Source organism: Prionailurus bengalensis, chromosome B3 (genome assembly GCF_016509475.1).
Source record: "Prionailurus bengalensis isolate Pbe53 chromosome B3, Fcat_Pben_1.1_paternal_pri, whole genome shotgun sequence".
Classification (NCBI taxonomy): domain Eukaryota; kingdom Metazoa; phylum Chordata; class Mammalia; order Carnivora; family Felidae; genus Prionailurus; species Prionailurus bengalensis.
This window is the reverse complement of record NC_057355.1, coordinates 60420715-60442875: the sequence shown is the minus strand read 5'-3', so window position 1 is coordinate 60442875 and position 22161 is coordinate 60420715. Positions and strand designations below refer to the sequence as shown.

Below are 22161 nucleotides of genomic sequence, written 5' to 3'. Positions count from 1 at the left end.
GATATCTATAGAAGGATATAAAAGAAACTACAAAGAGCATTGGTTGCCTGTGGGGAGGAGAGCTGGACAATGGAATAGGAAGGTGATTTTTCTCCTGTTTACAATTTTATACTTTTAAAACTTTGAACCATTGCCCATTTGAGGAATCTTATTATGTTAAAAAAAAATGAAGCTTCTGCCTTCTTATTCCTCCAAAAAAATGATTCTTCACAAGAAATGAAGAGGTAAATTTTTTATTATTTGAAGATGAAGTGGTTTTTACCTGGAAACCATGAATCTACTAAAAAATTATTATAAAAGATAATTTAGTATGCTAATCTTAAGTTTAATGCAGTCCCCATAAAAATTTTAACAAGTTTTTTCTCTGAAACTGGAAAAGCTGATTCCAAGGTTCAAAAGGAAGTTTCTAAAAGATATAAAATATAATCTAAAAAGATCTAAAGCTATAAAGATGTTTTATATTAAAACATCTAAGATGTGTTTTAATATCTAGTAGGCCTGGTCATGCTACATTTCTAACTCCTTATATAGTATAACCAGGATTCCTAGATACTACAACATAGTATGACATCACTTCACTTGAGAAAGCACATCAACCAAAATGTATGCATTAAGTATGAGCTAAATGTGGCACTTTGAATCATTGGGAAGATAAGGATTCACTAGTAACTTATTTGGGTACAAAAAGCTTGCAGAATACAGTTGGTTTCCTACCTTGCACCATATACCAAACTGAATTTCAGATGAATCAAAACTCTAAATGTAAAAAATTAAATCCTAAAAGTACTGAAAGGAAAGATAAGACACTTACTTTTAAGTCAACCTGGGGAATGCCTTTTAAAATATAACACAAACCCCAGAAGCCATAAAGAAAAAATAGATAAATTTCATTCCTTATAATTTTGTTAGTTGGAAAAACTCATAAACAAAGTTAGGAGAGCCTGGGTGGCTCATTTGTTTGAACATCTGACTTTTGGTTTTGGCTCAGATCATGATCTTACGGTTTGTGAGTTCGAGCCCTGCGTCAGGCTCCACACTAATAGTGCAGAGTCTGCTTGGAATTCTGTTTTCCTCTCTCTCTGTTCCTCCTCCTTTCACTCTCTTTCTATTAAAATAAATAAACTTAAAAAATTAATATAAACGAAGTTAGAATATATGAACAATGACCTGGGAGAACTGGGAGAATGTTTGAAACTTGTACCACAAAGTGTTACTTTCCTTAATGTAAAAGGTACCTGCAAATCAACAAGTCAAGAACAACAAACCAATAGAAAAATGGGTGAAGGATATGATGGACCATTCACAAAAAAGGAAATTCAAATGTCTCTCTTAAATACATAAAAATATGTCCACCCTTATTTAATATAAATAAAAATAAAACTACGCTGGGATATCATTTCTTTCACCTATCCGATTGGCAAAGATAAAATAGTTTGACAACTTTCTGAGTTAGTGATGGTGTGGGAAAGTGTTATTCTCTTATAATCCTAGTAAGAATGTAAATTGATTCAGCTTTATAGAGGGAAATTAAGTAATATCTACCAAAACCTTAAGTGTCTATATTTTTGAGTCAGCCATTTCACTTCTACATATTCTAATGCAAATAACCAAACATGTAAAATGAAATTTATAGAAATATATTGATTGTACTGGTAATTACAATAGCAAAATATCAGAAACTATATAAACATCCATAAATAAGGTACTAGATAGATAAATTATATTCAATGGACAACCATGCAAATGTGAAAAAGAATGAACTGGCTCTACATGAATTAATATGGAACCAGCTCCAAGTTATACCATTAAATGCAAAAAGCAAGGTGTGAATAGTATGCTAGCTTTGCATAAATGGTGTGGGGGGAGAATATATATGAATTTGTGTTTATGTAGAATATTTCTGGAAAGCTATTGCTTTGGCGTAGGGCAATTCAGTGCCTGGGTGTAAGGCTTTCTGTATACCCTTTAGTGTAAGAAATAAGCCCACTGACCCAGTCAAAGGAGGGAGAGGAGACTCGGAGCACAGTGAAGGGAGGCTTTAATCAACATTCTTGCAAGAGGGGTGTCTGATGGACAGGCACACTAGGGGTGGTTACAGCAGGCAATTTATCTCCTACCATGCAAGTCCTTCCCCTGATTCCTCATTGGCTGAGTACAACAGAGATTACAGCCTTACCGGGAAGTCGCCTATGCCCATGTAAGGCAAAAAGTAGTTTAATGGGAGCAAAGGTACGTTTCTTGAGGTGATGCAGAGACCTCAGTTATTTGGCGCAAGCTCATTGCAAAGCCCGTGAAAAATAAGCTCCTGAAATGGAGAGAGTAAGGAGAACCAGGAAGTCAGATATCTAAAGGTTTGGGACTCCAGTGTGTGTGTGTGTGTGTGTGTGTGTGTGTGTGTGTGTGCGCGCGCGCGAGCGTGCATGCGCGCCAGCCGGAGAGGGAGTGATACATATTTCCAATAGGTTGTAAACCTATTGTTAACTAGACAGCACAGCTTTTATTTGCTATTTCTGAATATGAATCATCTCACTTCTCACATTTAGTATCTTTATACCACAACAATGTATTGTAATTATTTGAAAAATAACAAAAACTTGCAAGAGAAAGAAAAGGCTGTTTTCTTTACAAAAGACAGACTGAAAGACTGTTTTCACCACAGTGAGTCCTCTGGCTCTGGGAGGGCAATGGGGGAGTCATGGGCTGGTATCCCTTTTTGGATTTGTTTCACTTTTGGTACTAATAGAGATAATCTCTCCTGATACAATTCCCAGGGAACTCCACAAACACCCACTTTCTGGCAGTATTTCAGTTGGGGCATTTTGGGGGAGCCTGTGACATATTGCTATGTTTTGGTTGAGCGGGGTAAAGGAGAATGGGAGATGCGAGGAAGATGGAGGCATGAGTGACCAGAAAGTTCGGTCCTGCTTCCCACTACATCCACACCTTTCAACTTCCCAGCCTCTGGCAGAAAAACAAAGTGGCCAGTGTATACCCAAGAAGGATTCATTTATTCATTCATGATACAAACATTTATTGAACACTATTGTTCATCAGGAACTGTAATAGACACTGGTAATACAGTAATAAATTAGATAGATGTGTCTTTACCAACAAGGAGCTTATATTCCAGCAGGAGGAAACAGTGTTAAGTGCTTATACTGTTAATTATTTGCTTGCCATTGTGATAACTGCTATAATAGAAAAGTTCCAAGTTCTATGACCTAGGTGTGGAGGTCCAGGGAGGTTTCCCTGACAAAGCAAATTTAAGCCAGGAAACAGGAAAGATAGCTAGGCAATGGGGCAAGGGGTGGGACGGTATGGAAGGAAAGAGAACAGCATATGCAAAAGCCCTAAGGGAAGGAGCAATCAAAGGAAGGTCAAGGGACTGGATGGAGCAAAGCCTGTGATGAGAAGTAAGGCAAGGGCTGAATTTTGTAGAGTTGAGTTAAGGATTTTGAATTTTATCCTCAGAGTTCTGGGAAGTTAACAAATGGGACTTTAAGCAATGGAGTAACAATCACATTAGCATTTCTTAAAATACCACTCTGGGGCTCCTAGGTGGCTCAGTCAGTTAAGCTTCCTGACTTCAGCTCAAGTCATTATCTCACAGTTCACAATTTCAAGCCCCTGCTTAAGATTCTGTCTCCCTCTCTTTCTGCCCCTCCCCTGCTTGCACTGTCTCTCTCTCTCTCTCTCTCTCTCTCTCTCTCTCAAAAATAAATAAAAGTATTTTTTAAATGGATTTAATGGCACAAAAACAGACACACAGACCAATGGAATAGAATAGAAACCCCAGAACTAGACCCACAAACGTATGGCCAACTCATCTTTGACAAAGCAGGAAAGAACATCCAATGGAAAAAAGACAGCCTCTTTAACAAATGGTGCTGGGAGAACTGGACAGCAACATGCAGAAGGTTGAAACTAGACCACTTTCTCACACCATTCACAAAAATAAACTCAAAATGGATAAAAGACCTGAATGTGAGACAGGAAACCATCAAAACCTTAGAGGAGAAAGCAGGAAAAGACCTCTCTGACCTCAGCCGTAGCAATCTCTTACTCGACACATCCCCAAAGGCAAGGGAATTAAAAGCAAAAGTGAATTACTGGGACCTTATGAAGATAAAAAGCTTCTGCACAGCCAAGGAAACAACCAACAAAACTAAAAGGCAACCAACGGAATGGGAAAAGATATTCGCAAATGACATATCGGACAAAGGGCTAGTACCTAAAATCTATAAAGAGCTCACCAAACTCCACACCCAAAAAACAAATAACCCAGTGAAGAAATGGGCAGAAAACATGAATAGACACATCTCTAAAGAAGACATCCGGATGGCCAACAGGCACATGAAAAGATGTTCAGCGTCGCTCCTTATCAGGGAAATACAAATCAAAACCACACTCAGGTATCACCTCACGCCAGTCAGAGTGGCCAAAATGAACAAATCAGGAGACTATAGATGCTGGAGAGGATGTGGAGAAACGGGAACCCTCTTGCACTGTTGGTGGGAATGCAAATTGGTGCAGCCGCTCTGGAAAGCAGTGTGGAGGTTCCTCAGAAAATTAAAAATAGACCTACCCTATGACCCAGCAATAGCACTGCTAGGAATTTATCCAAGGGATACAGGAGTACTGATGCATAGGGCCACTTGTACCCCAATGTTCATAGCAGCACTCTCAACAATAGCCAAATTATGGAAAGAGCCTAAATGTCCATCAACTGATGAATGGATAAAGAAATTGTGGTTTATATACACAATGGAGTACTACGTGGCAATGAGAAAAAATGAAATATGGCCTTTTGTAGCAACGTGGATGGAACTGGAGAGTGTGATGCTAAGTGAAATAAGCCATACAGAGAAAGACAGATACCATATGGTTTCACTCTTATGTGGATCCTGAGAAACTTAACAGGAACCCATGGGGGAGGGGAAGGGAAAAAAAAAAAAAAAGAGGTTAGAGTGGGAGAGAGCCAAAGCATAAGAGACTGTTAAAAACTGAGAACAAACTGAGGGTTGATGGGGGGTGGGAGGGAGGGGAGGGTGGGTGATGGGTATTGAGGAGGGCACCTTTTGGGATAAGCACTGGGTGTTGTATGGAAACCAATTTGTCAATAAATTTCATATATATAAAAAATAAATAAATAAATAAATAAATAAATAAATAAATAAATAAAATGGATTTAAAAAATAAAATAAAATACCACGCTGGCTGGGGTTCAAAGTGGAAAAGAGAGGACCAGTAAGAGTCTGCCATAATGATTTAAGTGAGAGATGATGGTGACCTGGTCAGGAGAGTGATGGTGAACATAGAGGTGGACTGATTTGACAGAAATGCAGGACATGAAATTGGTAAGACACACTAATGTTTGGGTTACAGGGGGCAAGGAAGAAAAGATATTCAACAGGACTCCCACTTTCAAATAAATTAATGATGCTGGTACATTGCTTTACAAAGCATTTTTACATACATTATCTCATATGATCTGAAACTTCAATTGTGTAAACTAAGTAAGAGATCATTATTCCTGTTTTATTGGTGAGGAAACAGGTCCAGGGAGTAAACATATTTATTTTAATGAATGAATTAATGAGTAAATCAATTAACATACTGCCTCCTTCCAGAAAGAATTTAAGATGACTAACAGTGAAACATGATGTTTCAGAAGAGCATATATTGTGGTGCCTGACTGGCTTAGTTGGTAGAACATGTGACTCTTGATCTTAGAGTCATGAGTTCAAGCCCCACATTGGGCATGAAACTTACTTAAAAAAAAAAAAAGAACTTAGGGGCACTTGCCTGGCTCAACTGGTGGAGCATCTGACTCTCAATCTCAGGGTCATGAGTTTAAGCCCCCATGTTGGCCATGTAGCCTACTTAAAAAAAGAACATATATTGGGGTACCTGGGTGGCTCAGTCAGTTATACCTCTGACTTTTAAAACACTTTTTTTTAAATTTTTTTTTTCAATGTTTATTTATTTTTGGGACAGAGAGAGACAGAGCATGAACGGGGGAGGGGCAGAGAGAGAGGGAGACACAGAATCAGAAACAGGCTCCAGGCTCTGAGCCATCAGCCCAGAGCCCGACGCGGGGCTCGAACTCAAGGACCGCGAGATCGTGACCTGGCTGAAGTCGGACGCTTAACCGACTGCGCCACCCAGGCGCCCCTAAAACACTTTTTTAAAAAGTCTTTATTTATTTACTTTGAGAGACAGAAAGAGTACAAGCTGGGAAGGGGCAGAGAGAGAGGAAGAATCCTAAGCAGGTTCTGTGCTGACAGCATGTAGGCTGCTTAGGATTCTCTTTCTCTCCATCTCTCTCTGCCCCTCCCCTGCTCTCTCCCTCTCTCTTTCTCTCGAATAAATAAATAAACTTTAAAAGAAGAGCATATATTAAAATGATGCAAAAGATGAATAGAGATGGAGATAAAATAGCAAAAATGAGACTAAAAATGCACATTACAATCTATCTGTAAACATGGTGTCCACACACTAGAAGTTTATCTCTGAGCCTCCCAGGATCTGATTTCCCAAGATTTCACAGTTTGTGGTAAAGACTGGACTCAAACATAGGTCAGGTCCAGCTCCGGTCCCATACATACATTCGACTTCATTATTAGCCTGTAATCCAAACTATCACTAGGAAGTTCTCTCTATTCAGGCCTCTTTTAATACCTCTCAAGGATTTCTGCTTCTAGATAGAGCAAACTAGTTTGATACTATAGCCCCTGTTGATAATAACCAGAAAAACTGAATAAAATATTTCACATATCTGCCTGAAGGCATCAAGGCATCAAGGATTTGAGGGATCAAGATCTCATGGAGAAGAGAAGCACAGAGAGGTAAGCCTGACAGAGTGCCACTTTTCCCTTTAGGACATTTGCTGATTCACAATTGGCGGATGACAGCCTAAGAATCTGAGCAGATCTTCTGGCAATCTCGCAGGGCTGGAGGATATAAATTGGAGCTCCAGGGCCACCAGGATGAAGGGTCTCAATAAATACCCCAGGTTTTCAATCAGGACCCCTGAAGGACTCTACTCCAGGAGTAAAGGTAATAGGAAATAGACCAACGCTTACAAAGACTGAAACCCAGTTTTGCTTGTTTGTTTTTAGGCACTCAATTAATGGAGATTTTTATTCCTGCTGACATTGTTATGGATGCTATTATTATTTATCTAATAAAGTTGTAAATGTTGAAACAGTATAGGATGGTTAAAAATTTTTTTATTGTGGTAGAAAACATATACCATAACATTTATCATCTTAACCATTTTTAAGTATACAATTCAGTAGTGTTAAGTATGTTTACATTGTTGTGAAAGAGATCTCCAAAACCTTTTCATCTTGCAGAATTGAAATTTGAACTCCCTCATACTCCCTCCCCTCAGGCTCTGGTAAGTATCATTCTACTTTCTATATCATTAATTTGACTAATTTAGATACTTCATGTAAGTGGAATCATACAGTATTTATCCCTTTATGACTGGCTTATTTCACTTAACATAATGTCCTCAAGGTTCATCCATGTTGTAGCATGTGACAGGATTCCCTTCCCTTTTAGGGATGAATATTCCATTGTATGTATATACCAAATTTTGATTATCCATTCATCCTGTGATGGACATTTGGGTTGCTTCTTCCTCCTGGCTATTGTGAATAGTGCTGTGGATATGGGTATGCAAGTATCTCTTTGAGACCCTGCATTCAATTCTTTTGAAAATATACCCAAAATGGGATTGCTGGATCATATGGTAGTTCTATTTTAAACTTTTTGAGTAACTGCCATACTGTTTTCCAAAGTGGTTGCATCATTTTACAATCCTACCAACAACTTCTCAATTCCCACCAATACTTGTTATTTTCTGTTTGTTTGTTTGTTTGTTTGTTTTTTTAAATAGCCATCTTAATGGATGTAATGTAATATCTCAATGTAGAGGATTTTTTTGAAAAATAAGAAATTGACACACATTAGTTTCGGGTGTACAACATAGGGATTAGACAAGTCTTTACATTATGCTATGCTCACCACAAGTGTAGTTACCCATCTGTCACTATATGACGCTATTACAGTACCATTGACTATATTCCCTATGCTGTGCCTTTTCTTACCATGACTTATTCATTCCATAACTGGAAGCCTGTACCTCCCAGTCCCCTTCACCCATTTTACCCACTTCTCCACTCCCTCCCCTCTGGCAACCATCAGTCTGTTTTCTGTGGGTCTGTCTCTTTTGTCTGTTTGTTCTTAGATTCCACATATAAGTGAAATCACATAGAATTTGTCTTTCTCTATATGACTTATTTCACTAAACAAACAAACATAGGGGTTCATATGTTTTTGAACTAGTGTTTTCATTTTCTTTGGTTACATAACCAGTAGTAGACTGGGTTGTGTGGTATTTCTACTTTTAATATCTCAGTGTAGTTTTGATTTGCATTTTTCTCATGATTAGTGATATTGAGCATCTTTTTATGTGCTTTTTTTGGCCATTTGTATAGTGTCTTTGGAGAGACATCTATTCAAATCCTTTGCCTTGTTTGCCTTGTTACTGCTCTATCCTTGGGCCTAGAATATTCAACACATAGGTACTCAATAAATGTTAAATGAATAGTTGAAAGACAACCTTGACATTCAAGGAAGGCCTTAGCTCAAAGGAATGCTCTGATGGGAGTTGTAAGCCTCTATGACAGGCCAGGATGGAAAACTATTTGTCCTTTAAGTGCTTCTGAAATCACATGAAGTCTGCTCAGCTCCGCAAAATAGATCAACTTTAAGCACTGACATTTCAGGCAAAGACCATGATCCAAGACTTAAAGGAAACAGATGCCTCCAGGTGATCGCTGTCCAAACTCCTTAGACTGCCTGCCTGAAGCTCTTCATCCCTTGGCTCTAGACTCATTTTTTCCTGCTACTTGCCACCTCCCACTCTTATCTCTAGCTATCAGAATGACTTGCAGTTCCTGACTGTTTTACTGCATTCCAACCCCTTTGACTCCTTGTCTGTTAGATTTTAGCTTAAATGCCACTCCCCTTCAGGAAGCCTTCCTTGATTCACAATCCCAAGATTGGACAAGTTGCCTCTCCTTATGCACCCATAACACCTTGCACTCACTCCAATGGTGGTTATCACCACTCTGTGTTAGAACCTCCTGTCCATTTTTCATTTTCCACATGCTTAGACTTGAGCTCCTTGAGGGCAGACCCTGGTCCTTCTTGTGTCCTCAGTGCCTAGCTCAGGACCTGGCCCCTATAGAAACTCTGAATATTTGTTGAGTGGAAGAGTTAATGAATGTACTCTTAAAATCAAGATTCCTGAAAGAGTCTGAGGGTGTGGTAGTTGAAAAGTACTTCAGAGGTCGCTGTCTCTGTAAGATGTTCCCATCCACAATGTTTTCCTGAAACCATTTTTCATGATTGTTAGGCAACAACTACAGAATGAAATAATTATATGTTACTTCCAGGTCCCTGCTGTTAGGGTTCTCCTGGTTCTCTCCTACTCTTTAATAGGGCCATCAACCTACTATGCAATTCTCACCACACCCTCTTCTCTCCCTCTGGTCAGTTACACTTACCATTTTGTTTATATATAATAGAAGTATTTATTTAATGTGTGTGCATTTAATATATGCCCAAAACAGCTGTCTTAGTCATGTAGCAGTACCTGGAGGGCAGGTGCATCATGCCTTTCTCCATCCCAAATTTGGCACGGTGCCGTGAGAAAGCAGGTGCATCTGAGAGGAGATAATTATGGGAGTGGCTTTGTGTTCACAGGGAGGATACATACGAGCTATAGCCATTATAAGGGTCTGAGAGTACTTCATTTCCTACCAAAAATCTACTTCACTGCATCATCAGCTGGCGTTTTCTCTGGAACCACAGTCATTCCAGGTCCATCCAGCACCACAATGCACTGGCAGATTTTGAGCCAAGAGGCTGGAACTTTTAGGATTGAGGGACATCTTGGATGTGATATGGAAAGGGATTCAAAGGAAGGCCAAATGAGAGATCTCATTTTCCCCCAAGATACAAAGAGGTAGTATGTAGAAACATTTACAGGGGTTGGTTTTCCTAACTAGATCATGACGGACACACTATCTGTAAGTACCTTACTTACCTGTTGACATGTTTTCTATAGCCCCACCACAACCAATAGAATGTAAGCTCCATGGGGGCAGAACCTTTGCTTTGTTTACTGTCTTCTCTCCTATACTCAGAACAGCAGCTGGCACATACTAGGCACTCAGAAATTCACCCTTGATGGGCTCAGGTGTTAAAACAATAGGACACTCCCAGCATCTGGAGAATAGGTAGGGGTTGCTGGAGGGAAAGCGATGACTACATGGGTGCAAAGGACTGAAATTTATTGGGACTAGGACATTAGCCACTGCAGTGACAAAATGACAGCTGCTCAGTCAGTCTTCTGAGGGGGCAGTAAGTCATGGTCAAGTCCAACCACTGCCCTCAGACATTTGAGTGTTATCTCACAAGTCTGGATTGGACACCATAGAATCTCTGGTCTCCCAAGACTCCTTGGGAGCTGTGCAAATGGTCCAGGGGACTATCCATTGCTGACATCTCCTCTGTTGCTTACTTCAGAACCCCTACAAAGCTCCTGTTGTGGAGTGGCACAGCTTGCATTTGAACTTGCTCCTTCTCCTGAAGCTTAAAATCTGTGCATCCACTCATTGTTCCAAAATTTATAACCTCAAGTCTACATAGACATTCCTGTAACCCTTGATGTCCTTAAACTTGTTGCTCCTCAGATTAGCTTGGATCTGCCTTTGGCCACTCTTGAAGGGGACAGTCTCCAGAGTGATGCTGGCCCTGTGTTGAGGTTTGAGGACTCCAATGCTGTAGCATAGAAAACAGAATGTTAGAAAATCATACCCAATATGATAACTCCAAAGCTCTTTCCACTCAGCAACCAGGGCTTTTCTTTCATCATGTTTTAAGGGACTGGCCTTGGCACCCGTCACCAGAAAGAAGGATAGTGATAACCCCAAGACAAGATGGAAGTGAAGGCTGAATACCCCCAGAACTCACAGAACTCTCTGCTGTTTCTTGAAGAGACCACTTCCTTCCACAGTCAGCACACAATCTGCAACATGCTCTGAGAGGGGGTTTGAAAACAGCACCTGTATGGAGAGTGGCTGATTCACAATGGCAGCTCCTAAAACCTAAACAGAGAAATCCAGGGAAGAGGAAGGGAACAGAAAATTAATCTCATTCCCCAATTCACTAAACCCTTGATTGGGCCCACTTCAACAGGAAGACGACTTGTATCTTCAGTGTCTGTTAATGCTTTCTATTATAGTTGCTGGAAATTTTTCCTTGTAGAGTTCTACTATATGTAAGACTAGGACTTTAAAATCTTTCTTACTGTTTCCTTTCTTTTCCATAATCCCCAATTTATTATGACTGAAATATTATCATACTGGGGAGTTTCTATGCTGATGGCATTTTATAGGTCACTTTTTCTGTTATGAATTAAAGAATGTTAGCTGTGCAATTGTGTAAGCAATTGCTCCTTAGATGTATTTCCTGAAGAGCTGGACTTCTGTGACCCAGGTTTTTCCAACTATGGGTTAAAACCAACTCGATGGATTGTTGTTAATGTTTTTAAAGAATGAAATAGAAGAAAATATTAGTGTATATCACACAAGATATTGTTATGTAAAATTTTGTTTCATTTATACATGCATAGATGTTTGTACAAAATATTTTACATCCCTCAACCCAGCATATGGAAAAGTCTGATAAATTGGAGTCTCTAGCGATGTTTCCTCTGCTCCAAGGATTTCATTGAAGTGTAAACTAATCAATCTCAAGGATTCTCATGCATAATTTGAGTGGATAGAATCTTCTTTGGCACTTTTGTATTGCACTTCCACTCCATCCCTTTTCTTCTTCTTAACATAACTGGCTCATTTCTTTTCACACCAGTGTGTGAGTGAAAAGCAATGGGACATTCAAGGCTGTAGACAGATGGAAGCAAACCTGGAAACCCTCCCTAAAACAGACTCCCGTGGCTGGGCTTGCCAGACACACCCCACCATGGGACCCCACAGGCTCACTTGTCAGGGTCTAGGAGGCTGCTTGGCCTTGGGGAGATAGCACTGGAAGAGATCCATGAAGTCTTCCCACTCAGAGGACCACAGAATGTCACAGCAGGCAGTGTCCTCAGAGGCCAGCTCGTCTAATCCTCTCATTTGACAGTTCAAGAAGCAGAGACCCAGGGCCTTGTCTAAGAATGCACAGCCAGGAAATGGCAAATCACACCTAAGCTGATCTCAGTCAGTGCTTTCCTCCCCACTCAGGTTTCTCCCATCTGAGCTCATAGTTCCTCATGTTGACCCTGGGGAAAGCCATCAGTAGAAGGTGGTACAAGGGAGGCATCTCTCCTTGTCCTTTCCATGAAACCTGCTCAAGGTCCATCCATAACGCCTTTAATGGTGCAAGAGGATGGACATCCTGTCCAATGTTTTCAGATGAATTTCATGTTCTGATAGGGAGGTATTTGGGGACACCAGAAGAGTCAGAGGCAAGAGTCAGAGGCTGCTCTCCTGAACAGACTCTCAGAGGGCTCCCACCCCAGCCAGATCTCCAGGGGCCCCCAGACCACTTACATTAATCATGATGCCTGGATAAGCTAAGGTGATGATCTTGTCCACCAGAATCTTTTCTGGACTGTTCTTCTCTTCGCCCAGGGCACTGATGCGGATCAGCTTGTCTGTTGACAGGTACTGGCTATACTGGGAATAGGGAATTCTGCAGGAATGGGTCTTTACTAAGGAGGAAACAAAAAGATAAGATGAGTGTAGCTGGGAAAATCAGCTAGGCCTTGGATGGATCTGGGGGACCTTTCTTTGGGAAAGTGGCTTAATACAAACATGTATTAAGCCCCAGTGAAGCAGGCACTAGGTTTTCAGGTGAGAGGCTGAGGTTAAGAAAGGCAAAATGGTTTCCCCAAGGTCATTCTACTGGTAAATGGATAAGCTGAGGTTCTAACCAAAGTCTGGAGGCCTCCAAAGCTCAGGCTTCCTCTATTAAACCAGGCTCCTTTCCTTGAAGTAGTAAAGGGAAGGGATTGGGTGGAAGAGAAAGGAGAGAAGAAAAAGAAGAAGAAGAGAAGGGAGGGAGGAAAAGAGGGAGAGAGGGGGAGAGAGAGGAAAGGAGGGAAGGAGGGGAGAAGGAATCTGTGCCGAAGGGGACATTAGGAAGACTGGTGTCACAGGGGTGTGTCCCCAGAATCCTTGTTGGCTGGCTTGTCCCCACTGGCATTTCCATAACCCACTCTGTATACACAGACCATCCCTGTGCCCATACCCAGAGCCCATACCTTCTTCAGGAGAAAGTGTGATGAAGGCTGTGTCCTGCCAGAAAGGGGGCAGGGGGCTGCCATCATGCAGCAGAGACTGGGCACTCAGGTTCACCTTGAGGTCCTTGAACTGGAGTGACATGTTGAGGGCCAGCAGGACAAACCTTATGTCCTGGCCCATGTTGGGCGGGTCGAGCAGCTGGAATTTCAAGGAGACCTGGACTATATCACTGGGCCGAAGGGAAGGCATATGCAGGCTCCGAGGGCTGTCCCCGTTCAGTGGCACAGGTGTGGAATGTTGTGAGTCTGCTTTGTGGGGGCCTTCAGACCTTCTAGCCTTCAACTTCTGAAGAGCTCTCATAAACACCAGCCTCTCCTGGGGGGAACCTGGAAGGACAGAGATGGCACCGGCTGTGGACAAGTCTGACCCAGGGGTGCAAGCCTTGGCTGAACACCGCAGGTGTGTTAAAACCCTCATTTCCAACAATGAACACTGCCTACCTTGCATCAAGAGCTTTCTAAGTGTCAGCTTTGCTGAGCATTTCACACCATTCATCCTCACCTCAACCATGAGAGGGATGTATTGTTATTATTTATTATTATTATTTTTTTTAGCAGTGCCCATGTGAAAGTGGTGTCCCCAGTAGAGATAAGATGGCCCTTTAGACCTTCTCTTCAGTTCCATGAAAGGCCTAGAACTGTTTTTTCTTAAATCACTAGCACTGTTTTATTTATTTGCTTGTTTACTTACATTTTGACCCCTTTTACCCATTTCTCCCATCCCACCCCCCTTCATCTGGTAACCACCAATCTGTATTCTGTACCTATGAACTTGGTTTCTTTTCTGTGTTGTTTTTTTTTTTAGACTCCACACATAAGAGAGAAAATCATACAGTATTTGTCTTTGTCTGACTCATTTCAGTTAGCATAATGCCCTCAAGGTCCATCCGTATTGTGGCAAATGGCAAGATATCTTTTTTTTCTTTTTGTGATTGAATAATATTCCATTGTATACATATACTACATTTTGTTTAACCATTCATCCATCAGTGGACACTTTGGCTGTTTCCATAGCTTGACTATTGTAAATAATGCTGCAGTGAACATGAGGGTGCATATATTTTTTCAAGTTGGTGTTTTCATTTTCTTCAGACAAATACCCAATAGTGTGATTGCTGGGTCATATGGTAGTTCTATTTTTAATTTTTTGAGAAACCTCCATACTGTTTCCCACAGTGGCTGTACCAGTTTGCATTCCCACAACAGTGCATGAGAGTTCCTTTTTCTCCACATCCTTACCACCACCACCACCACCACCAACACCACCACCAACATAATCCATATACAGATGAGGAAAATGGGGCTCAGAGAGGTCACATCACTTGTCCAAATTCCACAACTGGCAAACGGCAGAATCCAGGTGGAAACCAAATCTGCCCAGCATGAAAATCTGTGCTCATGACCCCTAGACTCTATCCTGCCTTCTTCACTGGAAAGACAAAGGCCCTTTAAGCTTCTTAAAGATAGCACCGTGTGATTTCCTGTTCTAGAACCAATTGATTGGTCATGTGTAGACTAATTCCTAGAAATGAGAAACTGAGAAGCCACAGTTTAAAAAGAAAAAAAGAAAGAAAGAAAGAAAAAGAAAGAAGGAAAGGGAAGAGAAGGGAAGGGAAGGGAAGGGAAGGGAAGGGAAGGGAAGGGAAGGGAAGGGAAGGGAAGGAAAGGAAAGGAAAAAAAGAAAAAGAAAAAGAAAAAGAAAAAGAAAAAGAAAAAGAAAAAGAAAAAGAAAAAGAAAAGAAAAATATTTAGGCAAGCTGAGCTCCCAGAGAGGTGTGGCTTTAGTACTGGGGAGACACTGTAGCCAAGATATGCAGGAATAGTCACCCATGCTTCCCTAATAATCCCCCCACTGCTTTCACTAAGCAATCACTATCCCCAGTGACTGTCCCCACCCCCACCCCAGTGCATCCCCACAATCTCCTCAGGTAGAGGCCACTTTTTTATCCTCTTGCCCTGGGGGTCATTCTAAGCCTCGTTCCAGTCAGAAAAGGATCTCAAGCATCTGCTTTAGCAAGAGTGGGCCCAGGGAGATGTGAATCAGATTTAGCTCACCTGTGGTCGGCTCTACAGGCTGAGTGGGAGGAGACCAAATACTGCCTGACTAATCAGCACCCTCAGGCCCAAAGGAATATAGCTCCAAACCCCCAAGCTCACAGTGGAACCCCATGGACCTCTAGTGAATGCTGTCACTGCCCACCTACATCCCCTTGGAGCTTGCTAGTTCAATGCCCATGTGCCCTACTTTCAAATTCTAGCACTTTCCACTCTTTGTCTGAGGCTTTGTTTGCCACCAGAGCTGCTTTAGCCGGTGCATGGAACAGGCCAAAAGTGCTAGGGACTTTACACGGCAAGGAGCAGGCTTCAACCCTTGACTAGCCCCTTGCCTCTTGGATGAGATAAATCTGTGGTGCTGTTCTACACTTTACTCTGAATCCCTTATAGGGTTGCCAGATTTAGCAAATAAAAATACAGGGCCATTTAAATCGAGTTTCAGCCTAACAACAAAGAATTTCGGACATGGTTAGACTAAAGCATTATTTGTCCTGTATTTTCCCTGGCAACCCCACTCGCAGAGCTCCCCAGCAGCAGCTGAGCTCCAGCTGCCTGTGCTGCTAACCAGCTTGACGAGGTGCCCTGTGTTGGCTTCTTCCCTTCCCCTATCTCCCTTGCTCACTCTCCTTCCTTCCAGGAGTTCCTGGATGACCTCACAGATAAACCACTTGTCCTTGAATCCTTGCCTCAGGATCTGTTCTGGCACCCAGAACAAGATAGCTCCAGAGTGGATGGAGGGGAAGGGGGTGATGAACAGCATACTGAGCTGTGTTCATTGCTTGCCTCTCATTGTGTAACCCCTTCCTATGCTCAGACTCTGGAACGTCTCTGTGGGTCCCAAAGGCCCACATAGACAAACCATAGATACCTACTGGCCAGCACTCCTAGCACCTGCTCAGCTAACTGCCGCTCCCCCACTTTCCTGATTCACTCTTGATTAGCTTTTCCTCCTCACTTAGCTTCTGGCCTTCATGGACTGTGTATTTTTGATTCGCCTCCCAGGGGGTTGGACCTAGTGCTTGGTCTTTCTCAAATTTTGGGAATTAGTTCACACCTGACTACCTTAACTGTCTATTTGTCCCTGCTGACTAGAGTAAGAAGCCCCTGCCAGGTCTCCCACCTCTCAGAACCGTCCTCTGCAGCAGGTGGGGGTGGGAGTAAACATGTGGCCTTGGTGTTTGTTGGTGGTCTGGACTGTCCTCCAAACACTAAAACAAAGTTAATTAATCAATATGTTACATGAAATTAATTAAATTAACTAATATGATAGGGTTTACAGATCCCCTGCCATCTTCAGAAGGAGGGTAACTTTCCAAGAAGGCAGCCATGAGGGATTCACATCCCACACTGGTGGGATGCCTGTTACTGGCCCTACAGGTCCATGTGACCATCTTGTGGAGGCTGCTCACTGGCCTGTGGGATGTGGGGTGGCGGTGAGCACAAGGAAGTGAGGCAATGGGAACATCTCAACTGAGACCTTAAAACTGAAGGGCTGAGGAGACAAGGGGACCTGGGTTATATCCCTCAGATGCCTTCTGGTTCCCCAGAGGGCCACCCCAGCTGGCTGGGCGGTTCCCTGGGGTGGGGGGGAAGGAGCCCACAGGACTTGGACTCTGGCAGGGATTGACTCAGTCATACCTTCTATGTATTTGTAGTTCTCTGTGATGTCATCTCGCTCATCACTTTGAATGCTCTTGGTGCTGATAAAATTGCCAACAGTATTCGTGTCCCGGTGAATTTTCTGCTCCTTCCCTCCGTAGACAAGCCAGGACATGCAGTCAGCATTGACCATGGAAAAGGCAAAGGCTGTGTCATAGTTCAGATCCACCTCTCCCTCTTTGATGGCTCTGACAGAGGCAGGGCCACAGCAGTAGAGGCCTGAAGGAGAACAGAAGAGCCACGATGGGTCATTGCTGCAGGGTCAGGCAGGGGTAAGGGCGGTTTCTGGGGAGTGGGTTCCACCTTTCTTCTGGACAGCCTCACCATTGCTCGTCTCCTGAGGGGTGGCATCCAGCACCTGCCAGCCTCCATATCCAGGAGGGAGGTCCTTTCGGGCCATCCAACACTCATTCCACACATGAAAATTCCTGAAGGAGAAGCCAGAGGAGTCAGTGTCAAATGAAGGCAAGAGAGAGCTTGTAGTGCTTGTGTTCTTTCCAGGGCAAGGCAGGGGCCGATGGGTACATGGACCGCTAAACAGAAAGACAGATTTAATGCACCCTAAGCGTTCAAACTCTATGGATGAGTAGTGGCAGCGTTTCCTCCTGTGAGCCTTGACTTGCCCAGAAAAGAGCTTTCTTCTGTGAATAGAGAGTATTAACTCTATATTAACTGGAATTAACTGAAGTTAAATATCCCTCACTCTCTCTCTCCCAAAGGTCCTCATGGCCTTTCTTGTGTGTGCTGCTGAGTCACAGGGGCAGACATGGGTGTGTGTCTGGAGGTGGGGCTTCAGGCCCTCCTGTAGTCAGAGCTATAGGCTGAGTATTAAATGAAGGAGATGGCAAAGAGGGAAATCTCACCCAGGGCAGAAAGCTGTTGTGATACGAGGATTCTAAACTCAGAATCGTTTTTGTGTTCAGCTATGTCTCAGCCTTCGAGGTGGGGATACAGGGCCCTGGGACTGGTAAAAGTGAGGCGGGTCTGGGATAATAGCAGGCTTGTGGGCACAGTCCTGCCCCACTATCTGCTGGTGGAGTTTGCCTTGGAAAGAGACAGAGAGGTGGTCTCTCACCAGACAGTGTCCTTCTTCTTATTCTCCAAGATCCTGCCTGTGCTGTCATAATACTCATCTATGATCAGGTTTCCATCTGTGTCATGGCCAGAGTCAAAGTTGGTGATCACACGGGTGGGGATCCCCAGGCACCTCATTACTGCAGAAAGAGCAAAAAAAAAAACCCAAACAAACAAACAAAAACAAAACTCCTGTGGGCTGTGGATTCAGGAATTCTATGGATTCCTGGATGTAGGGCTCTGGGCCCAGGGAAACCATTCTTTGGCACCTGCAGGACTAGTCAGGGGAGCTGTCTGGAGCACTGGGTTGATGATATTGCCAACCTCTCTCCCCACCTTCCTGAACTCCTCTCCGGGGCTCATGGAAGAGACACTGTGCAGAGGCTGGGCTTCTGGTTGCTCAGAGAAGCACTGCCAGGGCCCACAGAAACTCCAGCAAGTTGTGAGTCCCTGACTTTGCAAGCAGCACTGGGCAGGCATGACTGCTTTGGCAAGACTACTCAGTGGCCTAACTAGGTCTTGCTCATCTCTTGGCTGTGAATTTCCATCTTCAAACCAAATGCTAGAATTTCAGCTCAGACCATCAGATACTTAGACAAAGTGTCTGTGGCTTGGATTCCCCCTTTTCTATGGGTATATTGTCTTGGAAGCTTATAAAGGAAAGTGTCATAAAGGAAGGCAGAAAAGGAAGGAAACTGTGTAACAAAAGCTTAGAAAAGTGAGGGTTTGTACCCAGTAGAGAAATTCTAGAAAGGAGGTACTACATTGTTTTTATTCCTGAGAGGGCATCTTTCCCTCTGCCAGCCAACTTCTGTGCTTTGTCCCTTGCCATATTTCCCCCATTCTGCACTCTTTAAGTATAGCAATATCCCCCAGCCCATCCTACTGCCAATGTCCTGGGGACCCTGTCCCTTCAAGTCCAGCATTGGCAGCCCACCCCATTTAATAATAATGATGATGGTGATGATGATGATAATAATAATAATAAAATTCAATAATATCAGCCAGGCATATTGCTATATTATCCTCAGGACAACTCTACACAGAAGCTACCATTATTATCCTCATTTTAAAGATTAAGAATCAGGGGCACCTGGGTGGCTCAGTTGGTTGGGCGGCCGGCTTTGGCTCAGGTCATGATCTTGCAGTCTGTGAGTTCGAACCCCATGTCAGGCCCTGAGCTGACAGTTCAGAGCCTGGAACCTACTTCGGATTCTGTGTAACCCCCCCTCTGTCCCTCCCCCACTTGTGCTCTGTCTTGCTGTCTCTCAAAAATAAATGTTAAAAAATTAAAAAAAAAAAAAAGAATCAGAGGCTAAGAGGGTCACCTGGGTGGCTCAGTTGGTTAAGGGTCTGGCTCTCGGTTTCTGCTCAAGTCATGATCTCACAAACCGTGAGATCAAGCCCCTCCTTGGGGGCAGTTTCTCTGCCTGCTCAATCTTAAAATTGAGCCTACTGAAGATTCTCTCTCTCCCTCTCTCTATGCCCCTCCCCACCTCACAGGTGTGCATGCTCTCTCTCTCTCTCTCAAAACAAATAAATAAACTTAAAAAAAATCAGAGGCTAAGAAAAGTTGGCAACCTTGACTAACGTCAAATGGCTAGGAAGTGGCAGACCTATCACTCAAATCCCGATTTCACTGCTGGGCTCGTTCGTACTCAATTCTGAGCCCACCTCCCAGTATTGTGCACACAGTTCAGCATTCTAGTATTTTTCCCTTATTAAACATTTCATGCATTTTCCTATGTTAACAACTATTGGCACAATATTTGCACAAAGCCTCTCCAGGTCAGGGTGTAGAGACATCTCTGGATATAGCTCGGAAAGAGGGGGAAAGGATCCCAAAAGGGAACCTGGAGCTCTCCTTGGCACAGCTCTGTGCAAGGCCAAGGAATGAGGGCAGGGAGTGAGCAGAGCTGACAAGTGAGTTGTAGGTGGAGGTAACACAGGACTGCCTCAGAGGGGAGGGTGAGGTTGGAAAAGTTGCCACTAAAGGAAATGGGACAGGAATAAGGCAAGAGCACTCAGGTGACTCAGGAGCATTGCGTGAGCACATTTGTGCTAAGATTACAGTCAGGAGGGTGGGTAACACTTCTGATAATAAGAGAAGGTGCCAAGGAGGGATGGGCAGGGAAAGCAGGAAACAAGCCTCCATTCTTCACACCAAGTGATGAATTCACAAATAGCCACATGAACTGTCAGTGGTGGTATCAGCTTGTGCTCAACAAGGCTGGATGAACCTTTTCCACCTGAACACGTGGCATTGTGCCCATGGCACTCTGAAGTTCTTTACCTGACTTAGCACATGACTTGTGATGGTTTGTTTATGAGTCTGCCTTCCTGAGAGGGATTGTGTGATATTCGTTGTTATCATTATATGACCATTAACAACACAGAGCCAGGCCCGTTTTGCAGAAACTTGATGGTGCATCATTGCTAGATGGCTGAATGAGTGTCTCACAAATCTTCTGCCTGTTCTCATGATTTCTGACTTTGCACAGCACTTTCATAATGACTGCGCCCTATGCTTTAGGTATCAAGCTTGACTGTCAGTAGAGCATAAGCTTTGAGTGGTGATGGATTTGCATTGATCCATTCTCACACTTTTGTCATCATGGAGGACAACAGCCTGTCACCGTAAACCCATGGTGAGGCTAGAATGGTTGCTCACATGGGGAGTGAGTGAGGCCTTTCTTCCATACCACACTAAGAGAGCTAACAGCACTCAGATTTGCATGAAGTCATACACTGTATTTTTCCCAGGGTCTTGCTCCCTCTGTCCTCCATGCTCTGTCCTCCCACCAATAGCTCATCTTGTCTTGTGGATTCACCTCTTACTTCTGTGCCCACAACTCCTGAACTTGAATCTTGAGCCTCTGTGGAGACCTCGCTGCTTCTAGACACATGCCCAACTGAGCTTGTCTTTCAGTCTTCTCCATCTTCTTTGCCGGTTGATGACATCATTATCATCATCATCATAGTGCCAGCCATGGTGCCAAGCATTGCATGGGCATGATCTCATTTATTCATCTCCCAAACCCTGTGGTTATCCCGACTTTAAAGAGGAGAAACCTGAAGTGTAGAGAGGTTGAGGTCACATGGCAGAAAGAGAAGTGCCAGGGCAGGATTTAAGCCCCTGATTCTCTGACCTCAAAACATCCCCATGCTTCTAGCTACAAGCCACACCACTGCAACTTCACTAGGCATCACAGCACCAACTCATTCTCAATACACCTTCCTCTGTCAAGTTTTCACTGACTACTTCATGCCACACTAACTTCCCTTCTCATGCTGCATATTTTATCACTGGATGGAGCTCTCTGTGATCTCCTGTATTTGTTTTATCTTGTCAGCCAGATTACAAATCCCCCTAGACTAGGATTTATATCAGATGCTTTTCTTGATATTTCTTTGTTTCCAACACAGTGCTGGGTACAAAGTAGATGTTCATTAAATCTGTGTTGATATGTATTGTCTTTAACCTGTGAATAAGGTTTCTGCAGACTACCAGTCCTAATGACTCACAGTTTGACATGAGACTCAGGTGACTCACTAATAATTTGGGGGGAACTGAGTACTACATAAAAGGGAGGTGTGTGTGTTTGTGTGTGTGTACACACATGCACACAACCCTCACACAGTCATGCTTAGATAAAGGTGGACCAGATATAAGAATCTGGAAAGGCCTGAAGAGTTCCCAAGGTATATTACACCACACCACACTCCCAGCATGAATTACTATGTCTTTTCACTCAGCCATTCAGCACTCATCCAGTGCTCATGTCAAGCCACTGTGATTAACCAGGCAATGGGTTAGATGCATACACAAAAATGAAAGACATTCCTGTCCTCAAGGAGTGCAGCTTCACTTTTGACTGGTGATGGACATCATCCTGATGGTGTATTAAACATGGAGTCTGTTTCAGGACTAGCTGTGAAATCTTCTCACCAGTTCGTTTTCCTCCCCCATCTCCCACCAGCTCCCC

The 22161-nt window shown here is 43.2% G+C and overlaps 1 protein-coding gene across 2 annotated transcripts in view; it reads right to left on the bottom strand.

Moving 5' to 3' along the window:
* Positions 1 to 10353: 10353 nt before the first annotated feature.
* TGM5 (transglutaminase 5) overlaps positions 10354 to 22161 on the bottom strand; it is a 30670-nt gene continuing 18862 nt past the window's right edge. For both annotated transcript variants that reach the window (XM_043554094.1, XM_043554095.1), the window contains 7 exons: positions 18177 to 18315; positions 17426 to 17529; positions 17081 to 17320; positions 13349 to 13714; positions 12636 to 12796; positions 11053 to 11186; positions 10354 to 10860 (listed from right to left, as the gene is read on the bottom strand). In XM_043554094.1, the coding sequence (XP_043410029.1) occupies positions 10707 to 10860; positions 11053 to 11186; positions 12636 to 12796; positions 13349 to 13714; positions 17081 to 17320; positions 17426 to 17529; positions 18177 to 18315 (1298 nt within the window). In that variant the 3' untranslated portion in view covers positions 10354 to 10706. The remainder of the gene's footprint in view (positions 10861 to 11052; positions 11187 to 12635; positions 12797 to 13348; positions 13715 to 17080; positions 17321 to 17425; positions 17530 to 18176; positions 18316 to 22161) is intronic.